This window comes from Astatotilapia calliptera, chromosome 3, assembly GCF_900246225.1.
Source record: "Astatotilapia calliptera chromosome 3, fAstCal1.2, whole genome shotgun sequence".
Taxonomy (NCBI): domain Eukaryota; kingdom Metazoa; phylum Chordata; class Actinopteri; order Cichliformes; family Cichlidae; genus Astatotilapia; species Astatotilapia calliptera.
This window is the reverse complement of record NC_039304.1, coordinates 35,516,868-35,544,782: the sequence shown is the minus strand read 5'-3', so window position 1 is coordinate 35,544,782 and position 27,915 is coordinate 35,516,868. Positions and strand designations below refer to the sequence as shown.

Here is a 27,915-nt window from a genome sequence, read left to right as displayed (position 1 = left end):
AGAGCTCATGGTTTCATAACCCATATATACTGCAAATAACAAGTCAAGAGAGTTAGAGACAAGCCTGGTCTAAGCCTTAATAATAGTTATATACAAAAGTAGTTAACAGGAATTTCCTGAGAAAGTTATTATTCTGTTTCTCACTTCTCTCTCACTCTCTCACTGCAAGAGTGTAAACTTCTCCAGAGTTTAAAAAAAGTAGTCAAGAGTTAAGCATCTGCTATTAATTAAAACAAAAAGTCAGGCATTCCAGAGGAACCGCAGTAAGCCACCCCAGACTGCCCACCCACTCTTATCTCTATCTTTTTTCTTTTTCTTTTTACATTTCCTCAACTCCAAATATATTAAATTGGCTTGTTGTCTGAGCCAAGCCTGAAGAGAAGCATAGTAAGCCATTCCAGGGAGGTGTTGCACTGGTGAAAAAGCATCAGGGACATGCCAGGTGTGTGTATCCATTCTCCCAGAAGACTTTGCTATTCTTCTGTCTCTAATAGTCACTTTAGCCCCTTCCTTTCACTTCTCTCACGCACAAACACACTTCTTCACCACAGAAACATCGACTAGAAGGGAAGAAATGAGGAGTCGGAGGATAAATAACAAAGCAATGAGAGAGGGTGGCGGGGTGTGGTGGAGGGGCTTTGAGTAAAGAGTGGGAAAAGAGAGCCCAAAAAACGAACAGTCAGAGGAACATGGAAAATCCCTGGTTCCCATGCCAAGAATTCGGTGCAGTGAAAGCACACACACACACACACACACACACACACACACACACACACACACACACACACACACACACACACACACACACACACACACAGTGTATCTGAAAGCCTGCTGGGAGCTCAATGTAAAAGGTGGTGATAAAAATTATCAGTTTGGTTTCTAGAGAACAGAGTTCAGGAAAAATCCCTGATCCTTTGCCTCTGTTACTTGTTACTTAATAACTTTTTTGATTTAGAAATTATGAAATTAAAAATTTAATGAGTGAAAATAAAAAAGAAAAGAGACTATACGTTATCTACATGGCAGGAGGCAGAATGCAAAGATTTCACATGACACAAACTATTTGTTTTCCTGTTATTTTGCCTTCTTGGGAAAACTTTGACCTTTTCTAAAACCTTGATATCTTTGGTACCAGTCCCTTTTTTGCCAGCTTAATCCTTTTCAAGTTACCTACTTAAAATGTATGGCTGCAAATGGGTCTTCATGTGTAACATTTAAATAGCCATTTTAAACCAAGCTGGATTTAAAGGGATAACGTAATCATGAATAATTCAGTAAATACTTACTTTATGCTAGCCAGTCTTATTGCGGTTATGATAATGACCAGTTGCCGGCAGCCACATTACCGCTACAGTGCATGTCAACAGTTTTCCTTTCCCTGCCTGACGCTTGCAAGTGGCACAGCTGCTATCTATAGTCCATCTCTATTTTAAGACCATGCAGACAGGACGCAATGGAGCTCACACAAATCTTTATTTACCATGCAGCTCGAGGGAAAAAATGGCTATTCCACACTCGAGTCACACACAAAATAATTACTTGAGAGGCCGTTTTAGGAAGAACAGAGATCCTGGTTTAAGAGACCATGGAAATGCCCGAAGGCCTGGGAATCAACCGGGATATTCATGCCGAGAATGCGACCCTTGATCTGGAGAACAGAGAGTGCCAGGCAGGCTGGCTGAGAGTGAGGGTGGAGGACAGTTGGTTCACTGTGGAGCGGGCTTTTCTCCTTAAGTACAGCGACTATTTCTGTGCTCTTTTTCACTCTGGGATGAAAGAAAGTCAGCAAGATGAGCTCTACCTGAAAGGAGGAGTGCACGCAAGAGGTTTCCTCATTGCCCTTGCAGTCTGCAGGGGAGAGATTCCCACCATCAGTGAACCAGATGAGCTTGTCGAAGCGGTCGAGTGTGCTGCTTTTCTACAGGTTGAACATTTGGTCCTGCATCTTTGCGACATTATAGACTCGGACAACTGCCTTCTGCTTTACCATACAGCCTCCATATTTGGGGTGCACGCACTGTTTCACAATGCTGCACTCTTTCTTTGTGACACCTTTGATGATCTCAAGGATGAAGCAGAAAGTTCAATCCCCGAGGAGCTGCTGCAATACTCTCAAACTTTGTCCCCTTCTTCTTTTATTGCTATAGGGACCCATTCTCCTTCACTGGAGCTGCTGCAAGACTCCTTCAGGGTCGTTTGCTACCTCGACGAAAAAGAGGGGCAGTGGAAACATCTGACAGACCTACCAACTGCTTGCAGCACCTCCATGGCTGGAGTAGCAGTGGTTGACAATCGCTTATATATCGTTGGTGGGGTTTTTGGTTACAGTAAGGACACAGTGGACAGTAGCTTCTGCTACAACCCCGATTCAGGACTTTGGACTACTCTCCCAGGTCCCCAGCAACCCAGATATAATTTTACCCTTCTTGGGCACGGGGGTCAGCTCTACGCCATTGGTGGAGAGTCCCAAAAGAATATAATTTCCACAGCAGAGAGGTATGATGTTGTAAAAGGAGAGTGGACATTTATACAGCATGCGCCACGACCCGTAGCATCTGCAGCTTGTGCTGTCGCTAGACGACGGATATTTATATGCTTCTGGAAGCCACCAGACACCACAGACATCTATGAATACGTACCTGTGAATGATGAGTGGAAGCTTGCTACCACACTGATCAGACCTCAGAGCTATGGCCACTGTATGGTAGCTCACAAGGACAATTTGTATGTGATGCGCAACGGGCCTTGTGACGACTTTCTTCGCTGTCTAATGGATTGTTATAATATCACAACAGGCCAGTGGACAGCTATGCATGGGCATTACATCAACAGCAAGGGAGCTCTGTTCACCGCAATGATCAGGGGGGATTCTGCGTTCACAGTGAAACACATGTTAACTCTTGTGTATACCATCACTGAAAATGGATGGAAGCCCCGTAAGCAGATGAACGGATTTCCAAAGAGTGGTTCACTGTGGACATGTTTACTCAGGCTTCCCAAGACGGGGCCAGTTATACCACAGCTGGATGCAGAAGGCAAGGAAGGAGAAATGCCTCTGTCAGACCTGTCTGAGGCATATCTGGAAGCTATACAGCACTTGTGAAATTATTGTACAACTGAAAAGTAAAACGTTTTTTGAGATTTTAAATAATAAAATAAATCCTCGAAAATACTGCTGCTAAATAATTCTGAAGGCTCCAAATGGACAAAAATTAACTTTATTTCAATGCATCCAATTCACATGCACTCTCACACACATGCTGACAAGCACTTGCACTGATTAACAACAGCTGCTACTGCAGTTTATAGTAGGGAGGCCACTGTGCATGTGTGTGAAGTTCAAAGGCACTGACGGGATGTTTTAAACCTTTTTCCTGAAGTCACACTGGGCCAATTCAGAAGCCACTGGTCTCCTAGTCAACATGAAACACAGTGTAGTTCCCTCTCACACACTCCTGAACAATCACCTCTCCAGTCTTGTAGCCCCATGGGTTGTTAAATACCTGCTTCTGAGGGAGAACACATTTCACGAAGCCTCGGCTTGCAACTCTGATGGTTGAGGGGAATGATTTTGGCTTGCATGACCACAGACGTTATTTGTGTCATTATATTAAAACTGCTGCAGCTGGGTTTCAATATCTGACAACAACCCATTAACTTACAGTACTTTTTACTGTAAGTTACAGTACTGTTTTTAGCACTACGCTTCTTAGTGATAGCTGTGCACATACTGTAACACAAGACCAAAATGCTGTCGGTTACATATCAATTTGGAATTTGTCTTCTGGCTTCTTTGGTATACAGTAGGATATCTTGATCACCACTGATTTGTTCCATCTACTATATTACTTCAGCCACTGACTTGGGTCAGTGCTATTAACATTCCCACAACCACAGTGGCAGAGACCCAAATATTTGTGCTTTTTAAGCCAAATCATTCTGCATCATTCTTCTGTTACTCCAATTATGGAAAGAACTGGTCAACACTTACTGTTCTGGGGGGTGGCAGGTCGGGAAGGTTCTTTTGTGGGACGGGGACACGTTTTGCTGCTTTTCCATTGAGCAGGGCATCTAATCTGTCATCTTGGTAACACAAGCAGAGAGTGGAAGGTCAGTATATACCAGGCATTTTGCATTTAAATTCATTTCCATAGCATACCAGAACATTTCAGGATAAATGAATAGCTGTCATCTTGCAAGTATAAATTCCACATATCCAGCTATCTCGGTTAAATATTAATGCAGTGGTATCCCCAACTAACACAATGATATAATCTTCATATCTATATCTATATATATATAGATATATATATAGCTTTTCAAACGTTGCAGTCAACCTGTTCATAACTGGGCTTTGAAAGTGCAAATTTACTTGTTTGTTCCTGCTGAAAGCCATGTTCTGTTAAACTAATCCATGGGTTCCAAAACTGTGAGCTGAGGCAAGTGAAAAATAAACATGCAAGAGTTTGCTGATGCTATCATGTTCACATCATTTGTGTAAGATTCAAAATATTTCCTTTAACAAAGTTAATTATTGATAAAAATGGTATGATGTAGGGCATGAGTTAATATTTTGCCTCTGAACGGGCATGCTAGAAAGAGTGTTGGCTATGTTAGCTATGCTAGCATTTAGCATGCAGATACGGAGTGATAACATCATATACAGTATGATAACAAACCTCTACACTGTCTTAAACCAAACTCCCCCAAATGTTAAAATACTAACAATGGTATGGCCACTTGTGGTGTCAAGCATTAAGTCATAATTTTGTCTTTTTTTTTCTTTGTTTTATCATGCTAACCTAAACCATTTAGGATAATATCAGTAGGTCATTTTGATTCATGCATTTATCTTTCTTCTAATATTGTAAGATCTTTACCTTACCATATAAACCATCTTAAGGCAACTGTTTTTGTGAATTGGGGGTGTATATTGTGGCGAGCTCAGACAAGGAGGAGACGTAGGTATCGTTTGGTCTTGCTTCCCGTGAGCTAGCCAGGGAGCACAGCCGTTTATTAACATTTGCAGAAGAACACTGCCGCTAGCTAACTGCTCAGCGCGGCAACAACAACAGCAACACCCACAGCGCCCTCTGACAGAAGGACACACCGTCGCAGCGAGAGGGCGTCACCCGTCACTATGGCAACATAAACAAACATAACTGTACAAACAGAACCCCGAACAGCCCTGACCCGCTACATAGCCCCCACCTAAGGGGTCAGTCGTCCCCGACGACCCCATTACCCCACACGAAGTCCTGCAAATGTCCAGGTGCCTTCTTTTGGCGCACTGGCCGGTCACGACCGGCGGGGGAAAAGTCACTTGGGTCAGAACATGGGGTGCCACCATCATCCCCTGCCCCGGCACCATCATCCCCTGCCCCGGCGTCTGCCGGAGCGAGCGGTCGGTACGGTGAGAGCCTGTCCCGGTGCAACACCACCATGCGCCCCGGCCCCGGCATGCGGATACGGTACACCACGTCTGTTAGCCGCTCCACGACCTCCGCCGGCCCTTGCCAGTGACTGCAGAGTTTGGGGGACACTCCTCTCTTGCGAACTGGGCAGTACACCCAAACCTTGTCGCCAGGCATGAAAACCCCCCCTCGGCACTTGGTGTCGTAGGCTCTTTTCTGTCGTACTTCGGCGCTGGCCTGGGCCTGGCGGGTGTAGTCATGAACCACCTGCAGCCGCTCCCTCAGCCTCCAGTAGTAGTCCATCTCTGGCCCACCATCAATCTCTGGCTCGGGGGGGGGGGACCCGAACACCAGATCCACAGGCGTCCAGAGCTCCCGTCCAAACATCAGAGCGGGCAGGTGTGCACTGGCTGGACTCCTGCACCGCAGTCCGATACGACCAAAGGACCAGGGGCAGATGTCGGTCCCAATCCCGCTGGTGGCGGCTGGTGAGAATGGCGAGCTGGGTGGCCAGCGTGCGGTTGAAGCGCTCAACCAAGCCATCGCTTTGTAGGTGGAGCGGTGTGGTTCTCGTCTTCTCCACCCCCAGTCGCCAGCAGATCTCCCCGAAGACCTTCGATTCGAAGTTACGCCCCTGGTCACTGTGGAGCTCAACCGGGACCCCAAATCGGGTGAACATCTCCTCCACCAGCTTCTCGGCCGTCGTCGTTGCGCTCTGGTCCGGCACCGCGTAGGCCTCTGGCCACTTCATGAAATAGTCCATAGCCACCAACACATACCGGTTCCCTGACTCTGTGACGGGGAAAGGCCCTAGGACGTCCACTCCCACTCTTTCCATTGGGGCCCCCACCAAGTACTGCTGAAGGGGGCAGTGGAGCGTTGAGTTGGGCCCTTTTGTGCCGTGCAGGTGTCACAGCAGTGCACATGAAGTTCCACATCCCGTCGACAGCCAGGCCAGTAGAACCGTCCCCTGAGGCGGCGGAGAGTTTTGGCGTTCCCATAGTGTCCTGCCCCCACCGAGCCGTGGACCAGCTCAAGCACCTGCGACCGCAGCGACCGAGGCACCAACAGCTGCAGGAGATCTCTGCCCTGACCGGGGGCCCGCCATCTCCGGTACAGGAGGCCGTCGTGGGTCTCCAGATTGTTGTGCTGGGAGTAGTAGGCCTTCACCTCGGGCTCCTGTCCCGACACCCCCGTCCAGGCGGGGCGTTGCGCCGCCTCCAGCCAGGCTCCCACCTGAACCAACGTCGCGTCAGCCTCCTGCTCCCGCTTCAGCTGCTGCGTTGTCAATGGGAGCCACCCCCCTCCTCCAGCCGTGGCCTGAGCAGTAGCCACCCCCAGCACCTCCTGGGTCCGCTCCTCCTGTCGCAGGCAGTAGCGGCACTCGACGGCTACGCAGGGCCGTCTGGAGAGGGCATCAGCGTTGCCATGCTGTCGACCTGGCTGATGCTGGATCTCGAAGTCATAGCCCTGAAGGACCTCCAGCCAGCGGGCCACCTGCCCTTCTGGGTGTTTGAAGTTCAGGAGCCAAGTCAGAGATGCATGGTCAGTGTGCAGGAGGAACCGGCAGCCGTGCAGATATGGCTGGAAGTGCCGCACCGCTAGCACTACGGCCAGCAGCTCCCGCCGGGTCACGCAGTAGTTCCTCTCGGCTCGCCCCAAGGCACAACTGAAGTACGTCACCACCCGTTCTCCAGCCTCGTCCTGCTGGGAAAGGACCGCCCCGACCCCTACATTGCTAGCATCAGTGTCCACAATGAAAGGTTGCCGGGCGTTGGGGTAGGCCAGGACTGGGGCTCTGGTGAGGGCCTCCTTCAGCTGTGCAAAAGCCGCAGCACAGGTATCCCCCCAGCCAAACAGCTGTCCCTTGTCAGTCAGGTGGTGGAGGGGGCTGGCCATTGTTGCGAACCCTTTGATGAACCGACGGTAGTAGGAGGCTAGGCCCAGGAAACTCCGCAGTTCTTGGACGTTCGAGGGAGTCGGCCAGTCCCGGACCGCAGCCACTTTTGTGGGGTCAATGGCGACACCTCGAGCGCTGATCACATGGCCCAAGAACGTGGTCTCTCTCGCCAACAGCCGGCATTTTGCGGGGTTGAGCCGCAGCCCAGCTCATCGGATGGCACTCAAGACCTCGCTCACGTGAGACAGTGCACTGTCGAAGTCGCCACCGTGCACAAACAGGTCATCCAGGTACACAACACAGCGGCTACGAGGGATATCCACGAGCACCCTCTCCATCAGCCTCTCAAACGTCGCTGGCGCATTGCAGAGCCCAAATGGCATGACCCTGAACTGCCACAGCCCCTGTCCAATGGTGAATGCAGTCTTAGGCCTTGCGTCAGGGGCTAGCTCCACCTGCTAGTAACCGTTGCGTAGGTCGAGGGAGCTGAACCAATTGGAGCCGGCAACGTAATCTAGGGCCTCGTCGATCCGCGGCAGCGGGTACGAGTCCTTCTTGGTGACTGCATTGAGACGGCGAAAGTCCACGCAGAACCTCGGGCTGCCATCCTTCTTCCCCACCAGGACCACAGGTGCCGCCCATGGGCTATTGGACGGCTCGATCACCCCAGCCGCAGCCATCTCACGGATCTTCTCTTTCTCTACCTGACGTTTTGAGAGGGGCAGCCGGTGTGGGCGCAGACGGATGGGCTGAGCAGAGCCGGTGTCGATGGTGTGCTGGACCAGACTCGTCTGCCTACAGTCTTTGTCACTGGTGGCAAAGATGTCCACGTTCTCGTCCAGGAGGCACCTCAGGAGGCCTACGCTACTGCGCTGCCAAAGGTCATCAACACGCCTGTCTCATCTGGTCCCCGTTCCCTGCTTTTGGCCGCGCTGGAGAGCAAAAGTCTCTGCGCCAAGAGTGATAGCCAGCTTCACGGTGTCGATGCAGGCCCCCCAGCGGCTCAGCAGATCCAGGCCAATGATGCACTGGTCTTGAATGTCGGCGAGCCAGAAGTCGTGCACCAGCTCTAGATCCTTCACTCGGATCCGCAACGGTTTATTCCCCCGCATAACAGTTTTCTCCCCCGTCACTGTCATCAGCTGGGTGTCTGTGGGCAACCAACCCTTCACCAGTGGCCCGGATGTTCCAGGGAGCACGCCAGGTCGTATCAGGGAAATGGTAGACCCTTTGTCCACCAGGGCCTGGCATGGCTGGTCCTCAACACAGCAGCTCAGGTAGAGTCCCTTGAGGTGCCCAACTCGGCCCACCACTGTGCATCGTCCTTGGAGGGGGGCAGGAAGCTGGAGCGGTGGTCCCCTCACTACACCGCTCCCTCCTTGTTTCCCTGAGGCTGCGTAGTTCTGGTCTTCGGGGATGGTGCTGGGCAGTCATGCGCCACGTGGCCAGGCTCATCGTACCGGTAGCAGCGGTCGGTCAGTCAACGAGGACGCCTCCGGGGCACCGAGGGTTGCAGCTGGGACATCTCGGCGACCTCCCCCTCCCCGTCGCAGTCTGTGGCTCTGATTTGGGGGTAGTTTGGGGGGGGGGGGGGGGGGGGCACCTGCTGGTTAGGTCGTGAGGTGAGCACCGGCTCCGCCCTTTCAGCCTCAAGGAGCGCCTCACGGAGGGTCTGAGGCATGGCCAGGCGGACGTGTTGGCGTAGTCGCTCGGGGAAAAGTCCTTGCAGAAAAGCATGCAGGCTAATCTCCTCACGGGCTGCTGCTGGAAACTCCGGGTAGCCACGACGAGCATACAGCAACACGTCTGCTGCAAAGGTGCCCAGGCTCTCCTCCGGTCGACGGCTCCAGTTGGTTAGCTGCTCTCTTCTCTGATCAGTGGAGTGCCGGTGCCTGAATCGCCTCTCGAGTGCCGTAGTGAGGGCCTGGAGCTCATGCTGCTCTGCCGGGGCTAGGTCAAGGAGTATCTGCAGTGCATCTCCCTCTAATGCTAGTGCTAGGTGTGTAGCAGTCTCCTCTTCGCTCCAGCCACTATGTCTGGCGGCCAGCCGCACTTGTGAGAGGTAGGGGTCTAGCGGGGTTAGCCCGTTGTATTTCGGTACCTTAACTGGCGTGGTAGGCATAACTGCTCGCGGCTGGGGGCTCGGCGTGTGGGTCGACAGAGGTAGCCCATGAAGCATTGCCCTAGCATCTGTCGCGACGGGCCGCCGCCGCGGTGCGCTCGCGCCATCCGGACCCGTCCGGGGACTTACATGGCCGCTCACATCCTCTCTCTTCAATCGCCGGTTTCCCAAGCGGGGAATGTTCTCCTCGACAGCTTGCTCCAGCCTCTGAATGTCTCTCTCCATTACGGCGAGGGTGAGCTATCCCACTTCTGACACCAATGTGGCGAGCTCAGACAAGGAGGAGACGGAGGTATCGTTTAGTCTTTAGTCACTATGGCAACATAAACAAACATAACTGTACAAACAGAACCCCGAACAGCCCTGACCCGCTACAATATTTAATATTAATATGAGGCCTAATGAGCGTGACAAAATGGCACAGCAATTTTCTCTTTAAGATCTTCTTCAGTGTCTTATATTTTTTTGGTCTCAAATGGGACCTTCAGAGAACATCCTTAAGCCAACTAGAGTTCATATATGTGTTATAAAAAGTCCCTGTCTGTACCTTTGCTCTATACCTTTTTGTATCATTACAAGAATAGAAACACGCTGATATGAACTGCAGCAAAAGCACTGCATTACCACAGGCTGCACGTGTACTATCACGTACACGTAAGATAATTGAACCAGGCTGCCTGTCGTTTTATGAGCAATGCTTTACAGTAAAAGAAAAGGTAAATAAATAAATAATGTAGCTCATCCTATTTTAACAAACAAAGTTCACTCCGAGTGTATTTCATCCCCCCCTCACATGAGTTTCTGTGGTAGACAGCGTGTGGCTTTGTAAGCATCGCTGCTGAAAATATGTGTTAACTCTAGTGCTCATTCAAACCACATTCTTTATCACTGTCCAAACAAAACAGGTCAGTCTCAGATGTTGAGGCTCTGCGAAGAAACAGACAGGAAATGGTGGGCGAGTGCTGAGGAGCTGAAGGGGCCACAGCTTGCAGTGGCTTATCATGTCTGTTCAGTTGAAAGTAAACTGAGCATGAGATGGAAATAGTGTAACAACTATGCGCCATCTGACCTTCATGGATAAACGCAAAATTACACTAAAAGCCCTTTTTTTAAAAAGAAGGAAAAAAAAGGTGCTTTCTTTGTTTCATATTCAGAAAAATTTACTCTGAAATGAAGTCATCATAACAGGATTATGTAAGTACAGTAGGTAATTTGTAAGCAATATGAATATTAGCTACACTAACGATATATAATACAGACATGACGAGCTTTTGCCAGAAACCTTTTATGTTTAGATTGGCGACCTGTTCTGTCGTTTATCCTGATAAAAAATAAGCGGAAGAGAATGGATAGATGGATGGAATAATCCAAGAATAGATGGATGAAACCTAAAGAATGACAAGGAAATGTGAAAATGTGACATTCAACTCTGTGAGGTTGCAAACTTTGCCTTGATCTAAATTTGTTCGCATGCAAAAAATCTACCTAGTTTACCATCTTAGTCAGCAGTTCTTTGGTTTTTACTGGCATGCGACACCGTGTACTGCTGATGCAATGCCAATGAATGGTGGGTGAGTTTGGTAGGTATGTGGTCGGAAAACAAAGAATAAGATTAACTGAAACAGATGCCACCAATTATGAGAATTGATATTCATTCTTTTTTCAAAGTATTGAGCTTTATGTCAAATAGATTTTTACACCTGTTAGTATAGTAATTTTTTTTTTAAAAAAAGAACCTGCTGGAAAAGTCAGCAGTGGCTAATAATTATTGGGATTATTGAGCACAAACTTTTATGAAAGATTTCAGTTTTGTATGTGACATTTGTCTTAATTAGTTGAGCTTGACTCAAACATTGTTATAAAACTATGTCAGTAATTCCGTGTTAAGCCTTTCGTTTATTAGCCCTAATTTTCAACAGAATAACATCTTTAAATATTATTGTTTGAAGCCTGTATTTTTTAGGCGTATACGAGACAATTCAGCACAAAGAGTCTGTGTATGTGTGAAGTTGTAAAATTAGTAATTTGTGGGTGTTTTCTTGTGCTAATCCAAATGTATGCAGTTGTTTTTTGACAGCTGACGATGCCTTATTGACGTAAAAATTTTGCATTGTGGATTACAGTTCAGTGCAGTGAAGGATCAGTTTGTTCCATAATCCAGTTTGCACAGTGCTTAATTGAACAAACCAGAAATCGAGAGCACAAGAGATTTACATTGTACATAAGATATTTGAGTGGACATAACAGTTTTTATCAACCAAAATTTATTCAACTAATTTGTTATCTATTAACTCAGCTTAACAGTTTACACGTTTTCATTCAATCTGCCATCAAACATTTACATTTGCATTTCTTATTATACAATTTCCGAAGCTATACTTACATATACATACAAAAACCACTAAGTCATTTTCAAAGTTCAAAGAGCAACATTTAAAACTCACACCTTTACCATTTTTTTCTTTTCCCGGAACGACTTTGTTCATGTAGATATACTCCTCATCAGCACCTGTAAACAGAGACAGCAGAAGGTGATTAACTGCTGACAGCAGTGCACTTTTGCATAGATGTTTTTGCTCTGTGGTTAGCTACCACAAACACCTTTATTGAATTTAAGCAAACCTTACAAAACAACAAACACAAATGCCAAGAAAATATGAGCTTATGCACAGGTATTTTTGTCTTTTTTACTGTTTAACGCTTGCTTTGAATTCCCAAAGTTGATTTTTTTGATTTGGTTGAATATATTCACAGTGTGACTTAACTGCAAACGATAACACGGAAAGAATGCATATTTTGCTTTCCCTTGAGACAGCTGATGGGAAAATCTGATTCCACCTTGGTGCAAAACAAACTTCCATCGTGCTTGTCAAAAAGAAGTCCAGGATAAAAGGGAAACTTCACCCAAACAAGTAGTCCATTGTGCACATAGATAGGGCCACTATTCACACCCACTCTTACCGTGGCAAGCATTCATCAGGCATTAGTCAGAGTACTCCTTGCCTGCACAGATACAGCACTGTGTCACGTCTGTAGCGGAAGTTTTACATTGCTTTTTAATATACAAGGCAACTCCTGAACTTAATCCACCTGTTCATAACAATCATGTATTCACAAAAACTTTGCATTTGACTCTAAAAGTGATCCATTTTCTGTTTCTTTTGCATGGTTAGAGGAGCTGATCATAACCAGACTAAGGAACTAAAGGATGAACTTGACTTCACTTGCACTCAACTCTTCAGGCAAAAAGTGGAGATGATGAAACCTTCTTACATATATCAATGCTAGAGTCAGCGAGGAAAGGACTACAGCTGGAGTCATGTCACTCTCAACATGGTGGAGTAATTACAAGCTGGTGAGGACATCGCCATAACATTGCCACACAAACAGTCTGAAGAAAGGCCTTTTCTTGAACAATAAACACAGAGGTTGTGGCTACGAAGGCTCCATTTGGTTACTGTAACCTGTTATGGGAATTTGTTCCGGAGCTGCAGCACAGTTTTTCACTGGAATTAAATATTTTAGCTGACTTAGATTAGAGGAAATCAAACAAAACTCTAACCTTGGGTGATACTGCGGAGAAGGGCTTCTCCTTTGAAATAGATATCATGAGGTGAAACCAAACAGCAGCAGCATAAAATGATGTTTTGCCTGTACAGTGAAAACAGATTTTCGGGGAACAAAGTTGAAATGCTATTTATAAATTGCTGCTCAGAGGAAGTGAGCATCCCCAGAGGATAAATGCAGCTTCGGAAAAATGATACAGCTTGGAGCCAGAAGAGGAAGTACGGAGAGACGAGTCCAAGACCTGAACATGGAAAAGCTTGACTGCTGGTGTGTGTTAGTGAACAGTGTGAGAGCTCTCTGAGAAAAACAGGGCGAAAGAGAGTTGACTTTTAAAATCCAGAAGTGAGAAGGTGACAGCAAATGACAAAAATGGCAAAGAATCGGGGTCATTACAAAAAACAACCAAACAAACAAACAAAAAGTCATTATCATATTTGTGTCAAACTATTTTTGAGGTAGCGGTAGCATGTCATTAATTAGTTGCTTCAAAGATTAAGTAGCAGGCATAGAGCACCATAAATCACATCAGCCCACCAGCAGTTGCAAGAAAAAAAACTCACCTGAAGCTGTTTAAAAAGTTAACAAGTTAAGTTTTAGCTTGATTATAAACTGAAAATTGTAAAAAATTGCATGAAGCAAATAATTTTGCAACAGAGGGAGGAATGTAGTAAAGAAAAAAAGAGCAATCCTGCAGGCACAATGTGGCTTTAGCTACCAAAATTGAGATTAAGTGATGTTTTTGCAAAGCTTGCAGGGATATGATTATGAAAGGTTAGTAAGAGCTCAAAATAACAAAATAAAACCAGAGTAGGTGGTTTAATAACTTCTCCTAGGCCAGTTTCACTTAAGTGTGGGAAATGCAGGGAATGACCACATGTTACATAAGATACTTTGTTGGATGGCAGATTAACTGCCAGCCGGTCCATGCAGCTTTTGAATGAATTGAAACATTTGTGGTTAACCTTCAACCAGTGTTACAGTTTTGGATGCAAAAATCAAGAGAACAGTTTAAAGGTTTGTGACAAATTCTTCTACTGAAATTAACTTTTTTTTTTTTAAAAAAAAAAGAAAAACCTAATAATGCACCAAACAACAAAACAAAACACTGCAACATTGTTGTAAGTGGATTTATGCATACTAATAGGCCAACTAGAAACACTTCCACAGCAACTTTAAAGTGAACCTTTCATACTTTTTAATTATTTCCTTTCACACACTTATGGTACAAAGAACATACACCCTCTATCAAGTTTTAACATAAAATCTAGACCCTAACATCAGGTCTTAAAATGAGCTAAATATAAGCTCAGATGAATAATAAAGCATGACACATCAAAGTGTGTCATTATTTATTTACTATAAGAAAAACTAAACCAAATTGCTGAAGCAGTGTGTGAAAAACTAAGCACATCCCATAATTTAATATGTTGTAGAACCACCAATAATGACGTGCTTATCAGTCTTTCACATCATTAAAGAGGAATTTTGAACTTCTCTTCTTTAAAACACTGGTTCACTTCATTGAGGTTTCCAGGCATTCATTTATGCACAGCTCTCTTACTTTGACTGCATCATTGCAACACTTTGATTCTTTTCTTTTTCAGTCATTCTGTTGTAGATTTACTCTTGTCCTTGGAATAATTTTTCTATTTCATGATCCAATTTCAGGCAAGCTGGTCGTACAGGTGGCCTCGCACTGGACTCTAGAATACTTTGGTGTACAGAGCTCATGGTTGACCCAGTGATGCAAGGTTCACAGGTCTTATGGCTGGAAAATCAACCTGAATCATTAACGTCCACCACCGTGCTTGACACTTGGTAATTATGACCTTGACATTAGGCGTTTGTGCTGATATGCTGGGTTTGATTTTTCCAACCGTGGTGCTGTGCACAATGGCCAAACATATTCACTTTGGTCTTGTCTGTCTAAAGGACATTGTTTCAGAAGTCTTGTGGTTTGTTCAGATGCAACTTTGCAAACCGAAGCCATGCTGTCATGATCTTTTTAGAGAGAAGAGGCTTTCTCTTGGCAACTATTCCAAAGAAGCCATACTTGTACAGTCTTTTTCTATTTGTACTGTCAAACTTTAACATTAACCATGCTAACTGAGGTCTGTAGAGTTTCTAGGGTTTTTTGTAGAATTTTATTACCTTGGGGTCCGACCACTAAAATGCCAAAACTTGATAAAAGTGCTCACACTTGCAGATAATCAGTTAATTAAAGTGTCTTTGATTAATAACACCTTGCTGCTACTTAATTCCTATCAAAGCAGTTAGGCTGTGCTTAGCTGTTTTAATGTGTTTTGGCTTATTTTTGTTAAAGATAATTACACAGTGTGATATATATGATGATTTTAGTTCATCTAGAGTTTGATCTAATTTTAGAACTTTAGTTTTACCAACACTGCACATCTACAGTTGCTCATGGTAGTGTTAAACATGACTAAATGTAACCACGGTTAGACTTGTTTAGGTCATTTCTCACTTCAAATGTTACATGTAACATGTTTGCAGTAATTCTACTCTGCAGTTTGCTGTGAGTCAGCTAATTCTGCGGTTATTTAGACTTCACAGTATATCTAACCTCCCAATTACATACTGGGAAGAATAATTTTCTCTTCCTCTCATGAAATTTTCCTAAGGAAGTTATTATATTGTAGTTCAGTAACTGTATGTCTATGACTTGTTTGCACGCTTTCACTTCCGATTTGTTATTTTTTTTAATCAAACATATCAAACCGATTTAAACTTTCCCCATAAAATATCCATGAAAATCAGTTCCTGAATAAATATGAAGTGAGAATTTGGTCATGCGGTTTCAGATTTGTATTTCTGTCTTCATCTGCTTTAAGTTTGAAGTTGTTTGGGCCGACATGTTAGAATATAGACAGATGTTATTTTATTATTACCACTCACAGTTTTCTGACTTGTCTGGCACGTATAAGTTAAACTCTAAGCAAGTAGGACAGTTTTTAAAAAAACTGTAGCTGGTTGCCTTGACCATGTCTACAAGCCTGAATGCACTGAGTTACAGCCGTGTGATTGGCTGATTAGATATTGCCATTAACAAGTAGAAATTGTGTACCTAATGAAGTCGCTGTTGAGTGTATATCAACTGTACTTTGAAAAGACGGGTGAATAATGGTCCACTGTTTCTGAAAAAGTGCTCTTACCAGTCGAAGCTCTGTAGGACTGGAGGAGATCAGACAGCAAACCCTTCTGGACGGTGGCGTTCCCACTCAGCGTCTCCTTGTCCAAGATGACCAAGAAGCGGTGGAGCTCCATCAGGAGCTGGTCCAGCACTGGAAGCACAGACAGACAAGAGGGGCTCAGATTTACAGTGGTATAAAAATTCCTTTAAATTTTATTACACTTTTCTTGGCAAGAAAATATTTAGAAGCATTAAGACAATGGCTTAAAACCAGGACTGTCAAAGTTCCCATCATCAAGAAAAGCAAGAGTCATGAGGGAAAACAAAGCCTGTAATCTTTCCAGACAGCCATTATCAGAATATTGTGCTTTAATTTATGGCAGAGAACTTGTTCAACTTAGGGATTTGTCTTTTAACACTGATTTCAGTTCTTAGTTTAGCAGCTATTCCTTTCCCACTGACTTCCTTTTGTTCCTCAAGTTGTTTGCTGGTTGCCAGCATTTTGCATGGGAGAGACTCCTCTGAGGTTTTTCACTGGCAACAGCTGATAACCACTCAGACTTCATTTCTCATTCTCATTCCTCTCATCGAGCTGTTATTGACAGTTGCAAGTCCGTTTGAGGTTGTTTTGGGAGTTTAGCTAAAGGTCAAGCTCAGAGTAGGGAGGAGCCTAGGCTGGTGTCGGCGGGGCCAGTGTGTCTGGGTGCAGCCCACACACATCCTTCAGGGGTCAGCGCTGAGCTCAGAGTCCTCTCTGCTGTGTGGGGAGCTCTTTGTGTTTTCCTTCACTGTCTCTTGGCCTCATGAATAGGCCCCTTGCTACAGTGGGCCTCAGTGTGTGAGCACTTCAAGAGAAGAGACGGGGGAGGAAATAAAGAAGAAAGACCTTTTTTTAAAGAGAAGGTGGGGCAGGTAGTGGTGGTTGGGGGATAGAGATGCGTAATTATTCCTGACTTTTTTTTTTTGAAGAACTGCATATTTTCTGTTAATTTTCTAAAAAATGATGAATTAATCTATTTTACATGAATTGCAAGCACATATAGCTTTATTAAGTAGGAGCATATTCTGATGTTTGACCATCAAATTCATCCGCTCCTCTGAGCTGACTGTTGGCCCAATGGCTGATGAAAAATGATGATTAGCCAATCAGTGCCAGAGGCGGGATTAACACTACTTTTAAGTTGCTTTGAAGATGTGGACTAACATTAGAGTTGTGTGATACTTATTTACTTGGTATCAAGCTGGCAGCATGTCAGTACATTGCCAATACAGATATTATATTATTAATTTCCAAAGTATAGATCCTATTGTGCTAGAATCAGTCTGATACCAATTGGTATCAATACCATCGATATTTGGATCGATCCGCCCACCTCTACATTAAGCACTCCTGAGGCATGGGTACTAAATAATAATGGACGAACACACTGAGCTGTTTTGACTTTGCACTGCCCCACTCTTAAAATAAGATAAGATTCAAGTTGATACATGGGTATTGTGACTGGTAAGGGAAAATCAAATCTTCTTCCTCAGGAATCCGTTCGAGTGGACATAATGTTAGACTAAAAATGGAAACTGAGTTTTCAAGTTGGCACTCCTGCCTGGTACCCAAGGGCAGACTTTAAAATTGTCATGAAACTGAATCTATTCTTTCCTGTTCATGGACATAAACAGTACTTCTCCAAACTGAAAGGGAAACAAAATTTGCCTCAGGAGGCAGGAAGTGGCAGAAGAACAGTTCTAATCCCACACAGGACCACTGTGGCTTTCCTTGGTATTAATTTTACACTTGAAGATGACCTTACATTCATCATTTAACATACAATTTCACTCACATCTAATACCGTTCAACAAGGATCATGTGTTAAAATACAGTATATATATATATATATATATATATATATATATATATATATATATATATATATATATATGTATGTGTGTGTGTGTGTGTGTGTGTGTGTGTTGCAGGTGAGAAACATCATTCCAACTGAAATAGATTTGCTTTCATTAAGACTGGCCCGTACATTAACAGATACACACTGCTGTAAATGAAAAACTGTAAGAAAAAAACGAAAACAAAACCACCAATATTGTGTCAAAATCATCTGACCCTACTTAAAACCTCAACTCTGCCCCACATAAAATGACAGTAAGTTGCCTTTTTTGTTGTTTATTCTCTATTAAAACTGTCAGCTCTCATTTTTTAATAGTTCCTTCCGTCTCAAACTGATTACTTAGTGGTATGTGTCAGCAATCTATTGAGTGCAATCATTCCCTCTGCTCTGTTTGCTACTCTCCCATACATGGCTAAACTTTTGAAAAAGGGGGGAACATTTTGCAGCGTAAGGTATCAGGCCTGGGTAAGTTTTGCCTTTCGGAAACGGCAAGAAGCTTTCCAAAAGCTACAGCACGCTAGGTTGTTTTTTGATGACTCTAACTCAAGCTGAGTCAACTTCTGCTGAGAGGCACCATGGAAAACATCACTGTATTGGACACATATAGATACACACATACACTGCTCTTTGTCTCAAAGCATTAGAGAAATGATTTAAACCACAGTCATTACAATTTTCAGTGTTTAGCTACTGATGTATGCCTGGTGAATATGAATCTAAGCATTTTTCCTGCTCCTTCTCCTTGTGTGTTTGCAGAGAGTGACTCAGATGGCCTTTTGGATTGGGGACCCTGGGAAACAAAGTCAGCTGACAGGACAGGGAGGTCTGCAGCAGCCTGTCTCTGTGGGTTTTGGGTTGGCCAGACGCCCACTAAACATCCAGTTAGGGTCCGCAGCCTCCACAGTATAAACAATTCACTTCTGCAGAATAGCCAAAAGGAATCTGAATCAGAGAGGAATACTACTACTACAGTGATTTGTAACTGCTGCAGTTAAAACAGAGTAAACAGGGTACATAAGAATGAACTTGCTTTGCTTGAATTAAAACTTTCCAAACACCTACGCGGTGTGATCTTGGATTTTCTCTTCCCCCTGCCTGATTTTGGAGTTCCAGATTTGTGTTATGAACACAGTACATGACCATTTTTTGTCTGACTTCTCCCACACTACGCTTATCAAACACTTTACTGTGTTTGATAAGCACTCTTGTGCATTGTCAGGCAAATATGTATCTATTTGCAGTGACGGTAAAGTTTCATAAAAGGTTTCCTGCAATCGTTGGCTAAAGCTTTTTACATTATCCTGACTGTCAATAAAGAAGGTTTATTTTTTTATTTTAAAGCAAATATTAACAAAAAATATCTTCCTTTTTTAACGAGCCATCCAAAATTATGAATCGTTTTGCTGTATGTGCAGTTATGCCCATGTTTTTTTTCTTTTAGACAGCCACTGTGAACTGGTCTTAACCTTTCGTCTTCTGGTTAGGCAGGTTTCCCAAAGTTTAACTAAAGATAAACAAACAAAACACTGAGACAATATAGTGTCTCTGCTCTGCAACAACTACCTAAAATGTTAGTTTAGCTTGTTAGAAATAGAAAAAAGCACAAGCTTAGGTTCCACTTAAAAAGGACTTTTTGTTTCAGAAGTCTGGCAGATTGAGGAAGCTTGAGGTCCTGCATCAACTCTGGCATTTAATTTTCTTAAATTAACAAAGCACACGTGGAATCTCATTTTAGCTGCTTTGAGGCTAAATCGAGTTGTTGATGCATTTTTCACATACACTTAGAGGATTAGGCTTAGAAAATATGCTGTGCTAATGTAATTTGACAAGAATCTAATTGGCCTTGCCTTCAAGTGTGGTCTCAAAACAGCAAGAGGGACCTGCAAGAGTAATGAGTGCTTCAAACAAGACTCCAATCCAAAGGAGAGGTCAGCATTTTGCTTGAATGTTGAACAGTCACATGTGTTCAAACATTCTTTTGCCATCTCTTTCTTTTCTTTTTTCAAATGTGTGTTTTCTCCTCTCTTTTTCTCGTATCCAAATCAAACTCGCCCCGTTTAAAAGTTTCTTTTCATCTACATCATCTCCCTCCCATCTGCCCTACTTTTAAAACAACTCTTAGCATACCAATTTATGCTCCAGGAAATATCCTGGGCTCCACTGATGCAATATTTGTGCTGCTTCCAAGCATGTTTATGATGACTTTGATCAGCGGTGAATAATATCATCAGTGGCGGAGAGTTAAAGAAAACATAAACAAGTCGAAATGTGAAATTATCATTTTTGCTTCAGATTGATGATGCAACCGAGGCTGTTTCAGTGCAACCCGGGTATTCCTGCTTGTTCAGCTTGGAGCTGCTGGTAAAGGTCTGTTTGGGACACTTCCTTTAGTCTCTGAATCACAGTCATATTTTTGGGATGTGGTGCAGATGTTGAAAATAGTTGCAAATGTGCTTGCTTTGCTTTTCTCGAGTCTAAAATGTGCTATTGGACTTTTATATAACAGATTCTGACTGTGAAGATCTTTCCTTATATCTGCTCATTTATGCACCTGTTTAACTCAAGTACGGTTGTGAAAAAACAAACAAACTACACCATGTGTGAAAAATAACTGCACCTTTGCTGCATCAACAGGAAGGCACAGCAGTAGGGTCAGTAGCAGCCTGCTAGAGTGCTAAATGCACTTGAGTAATTGATCATTTGATTAATTGAAGTTTGCTATATAAGCACAGGCAGAGCAGGTTATTGGAAGGTTGGTGGTTGGAGCTGTTTGCTCCATGCTGCATGCCAAAGTATCCTTGGGCAAGATGTTAATCTAAAGTTGCTCTCCAATGCTTCCTTTGGAGTGTGAATCTGTCTGAATGTTAGACAGAATGCACTTAAGCATAGAAAAAAAGATCTTTTATGAATTGCTGTGAATGGATAACTTTGTATATAAGTGTTGTGTAACTTTGAGTGCTCAGGTAGAGACGAAAAGCACTACATAAAAACCAGTCCATCTACCATCCGCAGGACTGGACATCCCAGCAAACTCAGTCCAAGGTCAGACCAAGATATGTTCAAAGGAACTAGAAAAAAACCCAAATTCACTCTCAGTCAGCAGGATAAAGTTCATAACAGTGCATTAGAAGAAGACTGAACAAGTAGACACCAGAAAGTTGTTGCTGTTTATCTGGATGTAGCGTGTTGAGTGGGAGAAACGTTTCATCGCTCATCCCAGTGACTTCTTCAGTCTAAGCTGAACAAGTACGGTTTATATTTGCACAGTTGCAACAGACCAAGCATTTCAGCACAAACACCTCATAACAATTGACGAACACTGTGGTGGAGGTGCGATGAGCTTGTTTTGCACCCACAGGACCTACCTTTGCACCCACCTTGCATTCACTGAGTTAACAATGAACTCCTCTGTATACCAAAGTATTCTAGAGTCAAATGTGAGGCCATCTATCCAACAGCTACGACTGGGCTCGAATGACATAATGCAACATGGAAGTGCAATGGCCCACTAAAGGCTACCCTGGCCCAGTTAAAATGTGGCAGGAGCATAAGCGAGGTGTGCACCAACAAATACGCACAGACTTTAATGAACTGAAGCAATGCTGGAAAGAAGAGTGAGGCACATTCCTCCTCAAGATGCGAGAGACTGATAGCATCACACAGAAAAGGGCTCAAGTTCAACGGTGTAATATGTCATGTGTTGTTTTTCATTTGAGTTTGTATTTACTAGACTACAGAATGTTCTGATGCATAAAACCTTAGAAGTGAAAGAGGGTGCGCTTTCTTTTTTCCACATGAGTCTACATCCATCTCACCCAGCGTTTACTCATCCATTTACCACAGCATTAGATTTGAAATCCAGAGGTGTATCTTCTTTATCTGATTTGTTTTTAAGATTACAACATATTTAGCAGAAAGAAGAGTCTCACCACAGCAGGTGTGACCGTTTCTCCCGACATATTTTATGACTCACACTCACACTATCTACTCACACCACTAGCACTTTATATAGCCTCTGTAGAAACTATCTACACCCTCACTTATCTTAACTGCACTACTGTATAGCTCTGTGTAAATAATCATTCTGTACATTCGATAATCTTTAATCCTACAACTGTTTACAACTTGCATAGTTCCCATTTCTGTATAGCTGTATATCCCAGATTCTGTAAAGTTATTTATTTCATATTCTGTATAGTTTTTCATATTTATATCCTGTTCATAGCCTGTACATAGCTTGTACTCACTACAGCCTGTACATACTTATAGTTATAGAATATTCACAACATACTTCATACCGTGTACATCATAACATACCATAATAGACCCATTTCTGTAATATACTCACATATCTATATTATTGCTAATATATATTGTAATATATCTATATCACTAAAGCACTTCTGGATGGATGCAAAAAGCATTTCGTTGCCCTGTACCTGTGCATGTGCAATGACAATAAAGTTGAATTCTAATTCTAATTCTAATTCTAATTCACTATGCACTCTACTAATGACATGTCACACAAAACACCAGAGATAAAACTGATTAAAAATAAAATAAATCCATGTTCAACAAGTTCAGTAAGCCAAACTGTGATTTCTTGCTTGTTACTGGAATGAACGATCAATCAACCAATCAAGACTTGATCTCTATGAATTGGTAAACACAAACAGCAAAGAAGTTCAAGCCATGACAAACATGAATATATGACATTAAATATTATAGATGTGAAAAAGAGCTTATAAACTTACATAAATCCATTTTAGAGGATCGCTCTATTTTGGAAAAATCTAGTAAAAACTAATTTGCATGAAATGACACCAAACGCCGGCTCGATGATCTGATTAGCCTTGTGACTGACACTTACAGAGCTACGACTCCCAAAAGGGAAGTGGTGGCAAGAAGGAGAATTGGAACCAGTAGCCAAAGTCACAGTAAAAACGTTTGGACTGTAATGTGCTTTTCGCCCTGTCACACACTTAAAAGTGCTTCTGCTCCAGTAGACACGAAAAAACGACTGAAGCAGAGCTGATTTGTATCAGGCGAAAAATGTGCACAACTGGAAAAAAAAACCCAAAAAACCAAAGAGCTGCATGTGATTGATTTGTTCCAGGCTGCTCTTTCTTTGGTGAGAGTGGCAGATAATTCACTGATGAATAAAGGATCAAACAACAATTTGATTGGTGTTTCATCCAAATTGGCAGGTGCACGTTTTTTTCTATGTGAAACATGCTGGGTTCAGCTGTTGGACAGAGACTGCGACCGACATGGCTGGATTAATCCAAGCTGTGTTGTGGTGTTATTTCCATAGAAACCACAGAAGAGAAAAAAGTAGTTGACTTGATGAATTCAGAAAAAAAGGGGGCTGTAAATGTCTGATAGCAACACTGAAGGACAAAGAGAGAAATGAAAAGTTGTATTAACAAATCAGTGCCAACCTGAGGCACACAAAAATATGACTGGTGATACCGTACAGCCTTACTAGCCCTCCCTGAGATGCCTAATGGACTAGCACATGATAAATAAATGCATTTTTGGAACGTACAACCTTTTATTCACTCTTAGCTGTCACCTTGTCCCATGAAAAAGATGCGTTAAGTATTCCCCAGGTTAAAAGCAAGCCATCACAGGTCTATGCAGCGTACCATTATGCCAAAATGCCTTTGAATTTCAGCATAAAGACAATGTACAAAGAACAAACCTCACCTCTGAGAGCAAATATTGTGTTTTATCTGGACCATATATCTAAAAACGGGACGCCGAAAGAACACAAAAAGTCTTTGCACCTACATATAGTCACAACATAATAAGAACACACAAAGGAATAGCGAAGATCACAAGTGATTACAAGTTCCTACGTTAGCATGTAGCAGTGTTCAAAAACCACTGAGATGTGGGGTTTTTTGTTTTTTCACATCCTAGTCACTTGCGTCACTGCTCATTGCACGGCGAGGCCATGGAGACCAGTAGTTGTGGGTTTTAATTCTGTGTAATGCCAAGCTAACTACCCAGAAGGACTGACTACAGTAGCACTTTCAGGTCCAAGGACTTGTTTCAAAGTACTGAATGAGATGAAAGCAAAATACAAAAAAAACAAGCCTATTCATACCGAGCCTTGTTACTACAAGCTGGTCTTGTAGCGACATGTTTTGGTCGTCAGGCTCAACACATTTTGCTACTTGTCGCATATGTAAATTAAAACAATTTGGAAGCGACTGGATTTTGTTCAAAAAGTCTCTGTTTGGCTGTTCATCATCATAATTTCTATGAGACAGTTTTCTTCAGCAATACAAAATATAAATCATGGTTCAATTTAAAGTGCTCCAAAAATAATCTGCAGCAGTCTCACTTTCTGATAAGGTGATAGAGGTTGAGAAAGAGTTTTGCAGAGGAATTGATACAAGTAAGGCTTGAGAGCGTTCAGCAGTCTTATTATAGCCAAGAGCCCAAATAGTCGATTGATTTGAACACTGCAGCATGCTATTGCATTACACACACACACACTCCTCTCTAAAAAAACAGGAACAGATCAGTGAAATCAGCTCCCAAGTCTTTGATAGAAACAAAAACCTGAAGTCATGACTGCTCACAATGGAGAACTATTTGTTTTGGTATTTTTTTCCTTTCGTTTTGGAGGATAAAAATAACAGCATGAACAAGGAAGGAGGAACAACCTGCAAAGAAACAGTGTCATATAATTAAGAAGGTAAAAGAGAGTGGGCACGGCATGGGCGAATGACAACATAAGACTCTGAGCTGAAGAAGAATTCGCACAAAGCTCACAAGGGCAAACTCTCCATGCTGACCCTCCCATTGAGGTGTTAAACTATAAGGATGAAAGAAGTTATAAAGAAGCCACTTATCAAGAGTCATTCCACTTTCTTTTTCAAGTGTCTCCTCTTTTATCTTCCCTCTGCCCCAACTATTGAATCTTGCCTTTATTCGAATCACGCTTCAACTTTCTTTACACTCTTTTCTTTTCTTTTTTTTTTTGGCGGTCTTTCTTTAGATCTGTGCCATCTCATTTATATTGAGGCTTACATCTGAGCCCTTGGAGAAATCAGGCAGTTTTTCACTGCTGAAGCATGCTAATGGCCTCTAAAAGCCCAAGTAAATCTTTGTTGATTTTAGGAAGAGGCCTTGCTCTGCTTACACAATTTTGTCTTGATTAGGATTCAATGCAGGTTACAGTAGACAGTGTAGATAAACGCCAAAGCTGAAGAGTCGACTCGTCGGATTAAAGATGTGATGCTGCAAATTTGTGTCTGTGAGGTTGCGTATACATGAGATTCGGGGAGAAAATAAAAACGATGCCGAAATCTGGCTCATCGCTGAAGCTTAGTGTCTGAGTTGTTGGCTTAATTTGACATTTTTAATGCGCTGGAATTTTAATAATGCTCAGAAATTATAATATAAACAGAGACTAATGATTCAAAACACCATCTTCTAAGCTGCTCTAATCATGATTTAATCAACAGTGGATCCATTGAAGGGGTTGCTTCAAGTGCAAACCTAAGGATAAATCTGCCTAGACACTGCTGTCTCCCTCTCCTTGCTAAGCATGCAACAGTAGATGGGCCAAAGCATAGCTAGCTAATTAACAAATACCTAGTAAATAGGCTAAATTCAGCCTAGAATTACATTCTCCAGGCAGCCAAAAATTACATTAACTTTGTACCATAAGACTTGCTCCAAAACAAACTTTCTCCTTGCCTTTGGCCTTTCTCACAAACACACACAGAGATGAAATATCTGTCAGCCCCTGGGCCATAAGGCAGAGGAGGCTCAGTGAGGTTCCACGTCCCCTTCTTAATCCACCACCCCGCCTGCATCCTTCACTCAAACCTCCTCACTGCTTCCCCTCAGACGCTTTCCTCACACCGCTGTTCTCTGGTGTGATGTGTGTGTGCATGTATGTAACACTTTGTGTGGCTTTTAAGTGAGTAGCGCTAAACTGATTAATTCAGAAAAAAAGACAAAGCTTTACGAATATGTCAAACTTCTTGACTCAATGATACAAAAAAAAGTGACAGACTAGAAGCGGCAATTCCCAGCCTCAGTCCAGCCACATTAAAGTTTCTCCGCTTAGTTAAATATCCCACAGAAAGGCTGCCAAGAAGGCCTTCGTGGAGAGACTGTGCATATGAGTGTGTGATTACAAGTGTACCTTCTCCAACAAAAGTGTACCTGGTGAGAAGCAAACAAAGTACAGGTTGATCCAGAGCTGGATCCATAAACCAAAGACACGTTTGATGTGTTAAAAATGGGCGAGAGTGCAAGCCAGAGGGCAAAAAGAGCCAAACTCACACAGAACAGGAAGACCGCCTTTCTTTTCATCATTTTTATAGCCTCATCTAGCTTCCTGAATTACCCACACTTCACTCACTCCCCGTTGGCAAGTTCATCCCATGACACACATACGAGTGAACCAGGAGACCCCATGCCAGCTCTAATGGTCTACATCTAAGCAAGCTACTGCTGAGCTGATAGCAGGTCAAACCCACTAGAGCCACTGACAGTTTCATATTGTTAAGCTGCGCTGAAAAGCACCTTAAATTGATTGGCATGATCTGTGCTGACAGACTGAAGAGCATGCTAATATGGAGATACCGGCTTAAAAAGACATTTAGGAGGGGATCTGTGCCTTTTGGATTTGTAAAACTGTTCAAAAAATAATATGTGAATTAAGGTCAATGAATTTTTTTATTTCCAACTCCATCCCTTCCTTTCATTTGATAAATTATGGGATTTTGAACTTGAAGATGTTTTCAAGGTTTGGCATTTGTGGCACTGTAATAAAAAGTGTGCCATTACTGGCATACACAGATTAAGAAAAGTGAAAATAGCTTTTCAGCATTTAGCGGTTTGTGCACAGCGTCTTTCACTGCAGCCACACACAGCACACAAATACTTATGGTTAAAAATACATTAGATTTGGTCACTACTGTGTTATACAAGCACTCGTTGTTGAATTGAGCAAAATGACCACAAATGATATTAATGGGTTCTCATTTGGTAAATGAGGGACTTCTTGACTAAACATTGCACCTGTTTGAACACCAATATGACTGTGCTGTGGGTCCAAATCCTACAGCTACCTGTGCCTTTAGGGGTGCCTTTGCTCCAGCTTGTAGAGGGCTCTCCACTAATTTCACCTAAATATCACTTCACTCGCATGGCAGCACATTCTTGTTTTACTGCAAACTTTTAAAACTTTTAAAAACTATGCTCCACCACTCCTCAGATTCATACAGTTTTAATCTGTGAGTCTTCTGCATAATCTTCTAAACCAACAATGTCCACAAGCACATCTTTCAGCATGCCTCCATTTTACTTGCATATTCTTTTGGAACTGCTCACAGAGGCAGATCACTGCTGGAGAAGAAGACTGATGGCTGAGGCGAGAAAAGAAGCCGTCGCCTTTATGGGTGAAACGCAGCTGTGAAGAACTGGAAGACAGGCATATGTAGCATATAGCTTTAGGCACAAATTGCTGGGATCCATATTAGCATGGAAGGCTAAATAAACAAGGGCATTAGGTGGAAGCCGTTGATTGACAAGGAAACGAAGATAATAAATACTGGAAAGGATCTTAGATGAAAATAAACATATGCTTCTATTCCCATTATGGGAACATTTAGTGGAATTACACTTTAATTATTTCTATAGTTCCACTTGTATATTATGAATGTATAATTTCTATGTCAAGCCAATACTATGAAAATATGAGGGTGTCTAAGGACTTCATCCATTTATCAGCTGATAAAGACACAGTTAACAAGACATCTGGTATCAGTAAGTAATCTGTGAAAAAAGAGGACTGTATAACTATTTCGACCGCTCTGATTATTTAATAT

General features: G+C 43.0%; 2 protein-coding genes across 3 annotated transcripts in view; one reads left to right on the top strand and one right to left on the bottom strand.

Moving 5' to 3' along the window:
* afap1l2 (actin filament associated protein 1-like 2) overlaps positions 1 to 27,915 on the bottom strand; it is a 45,091-nt gene that overhangs the window by 15,098 nt on the left and 2,078 nt on the right. Inside the window, exons 2-4 of one of the 2 annotated variants that reach the window (XM_026163099.1) lie at positions 16,180 to 16,308; positions 11,886 to 11,948; positions 3,995 to 4,086 (exon numbers count right to left, since the gene is read on the bottom strand). In XM_026163099.1, coding sequence (XP_026018884.1) covers positions 3,995 to 4,086; positions 11,886 to 11,948; positions 16,180 to 16,308 — 284 coding nt within the window. The remainder of the gene's footprint in view (positions 1 to 3,994; positions 4,087 to 11,885; positions 11,949 to 16,179; positions 16,309 to 27,915) is intronic. The other variant, XM_026163100.1, reaches the window with a different exon arrangement.
* On the top strand, positions 1,000 to 3,984 carry LOC113019400 (kelch repeat and BTB domain-containing protein 13). Its single transcript, XM_026163104.1, has one exon. It carries the CDS (start codon positions 1,589 to 1,591, stop codon positions 3,104 to 3,106), a length of 1,518 nt encoding a protein of 505 aa, XP_026018889.1. The 5' UTR covers positions 1,000 to 1,588; the 3' UTR covers positions 3,107 to 3,984.

Coding starts and splice junctions, on each gene's coding strand:
- LOC113019400 (XM_026163104.1), top strand. CDS start 1,589: ATGGAAATGCCCGAAGGCCTGGGAATCAACCGGGATATTCATGCCGAG.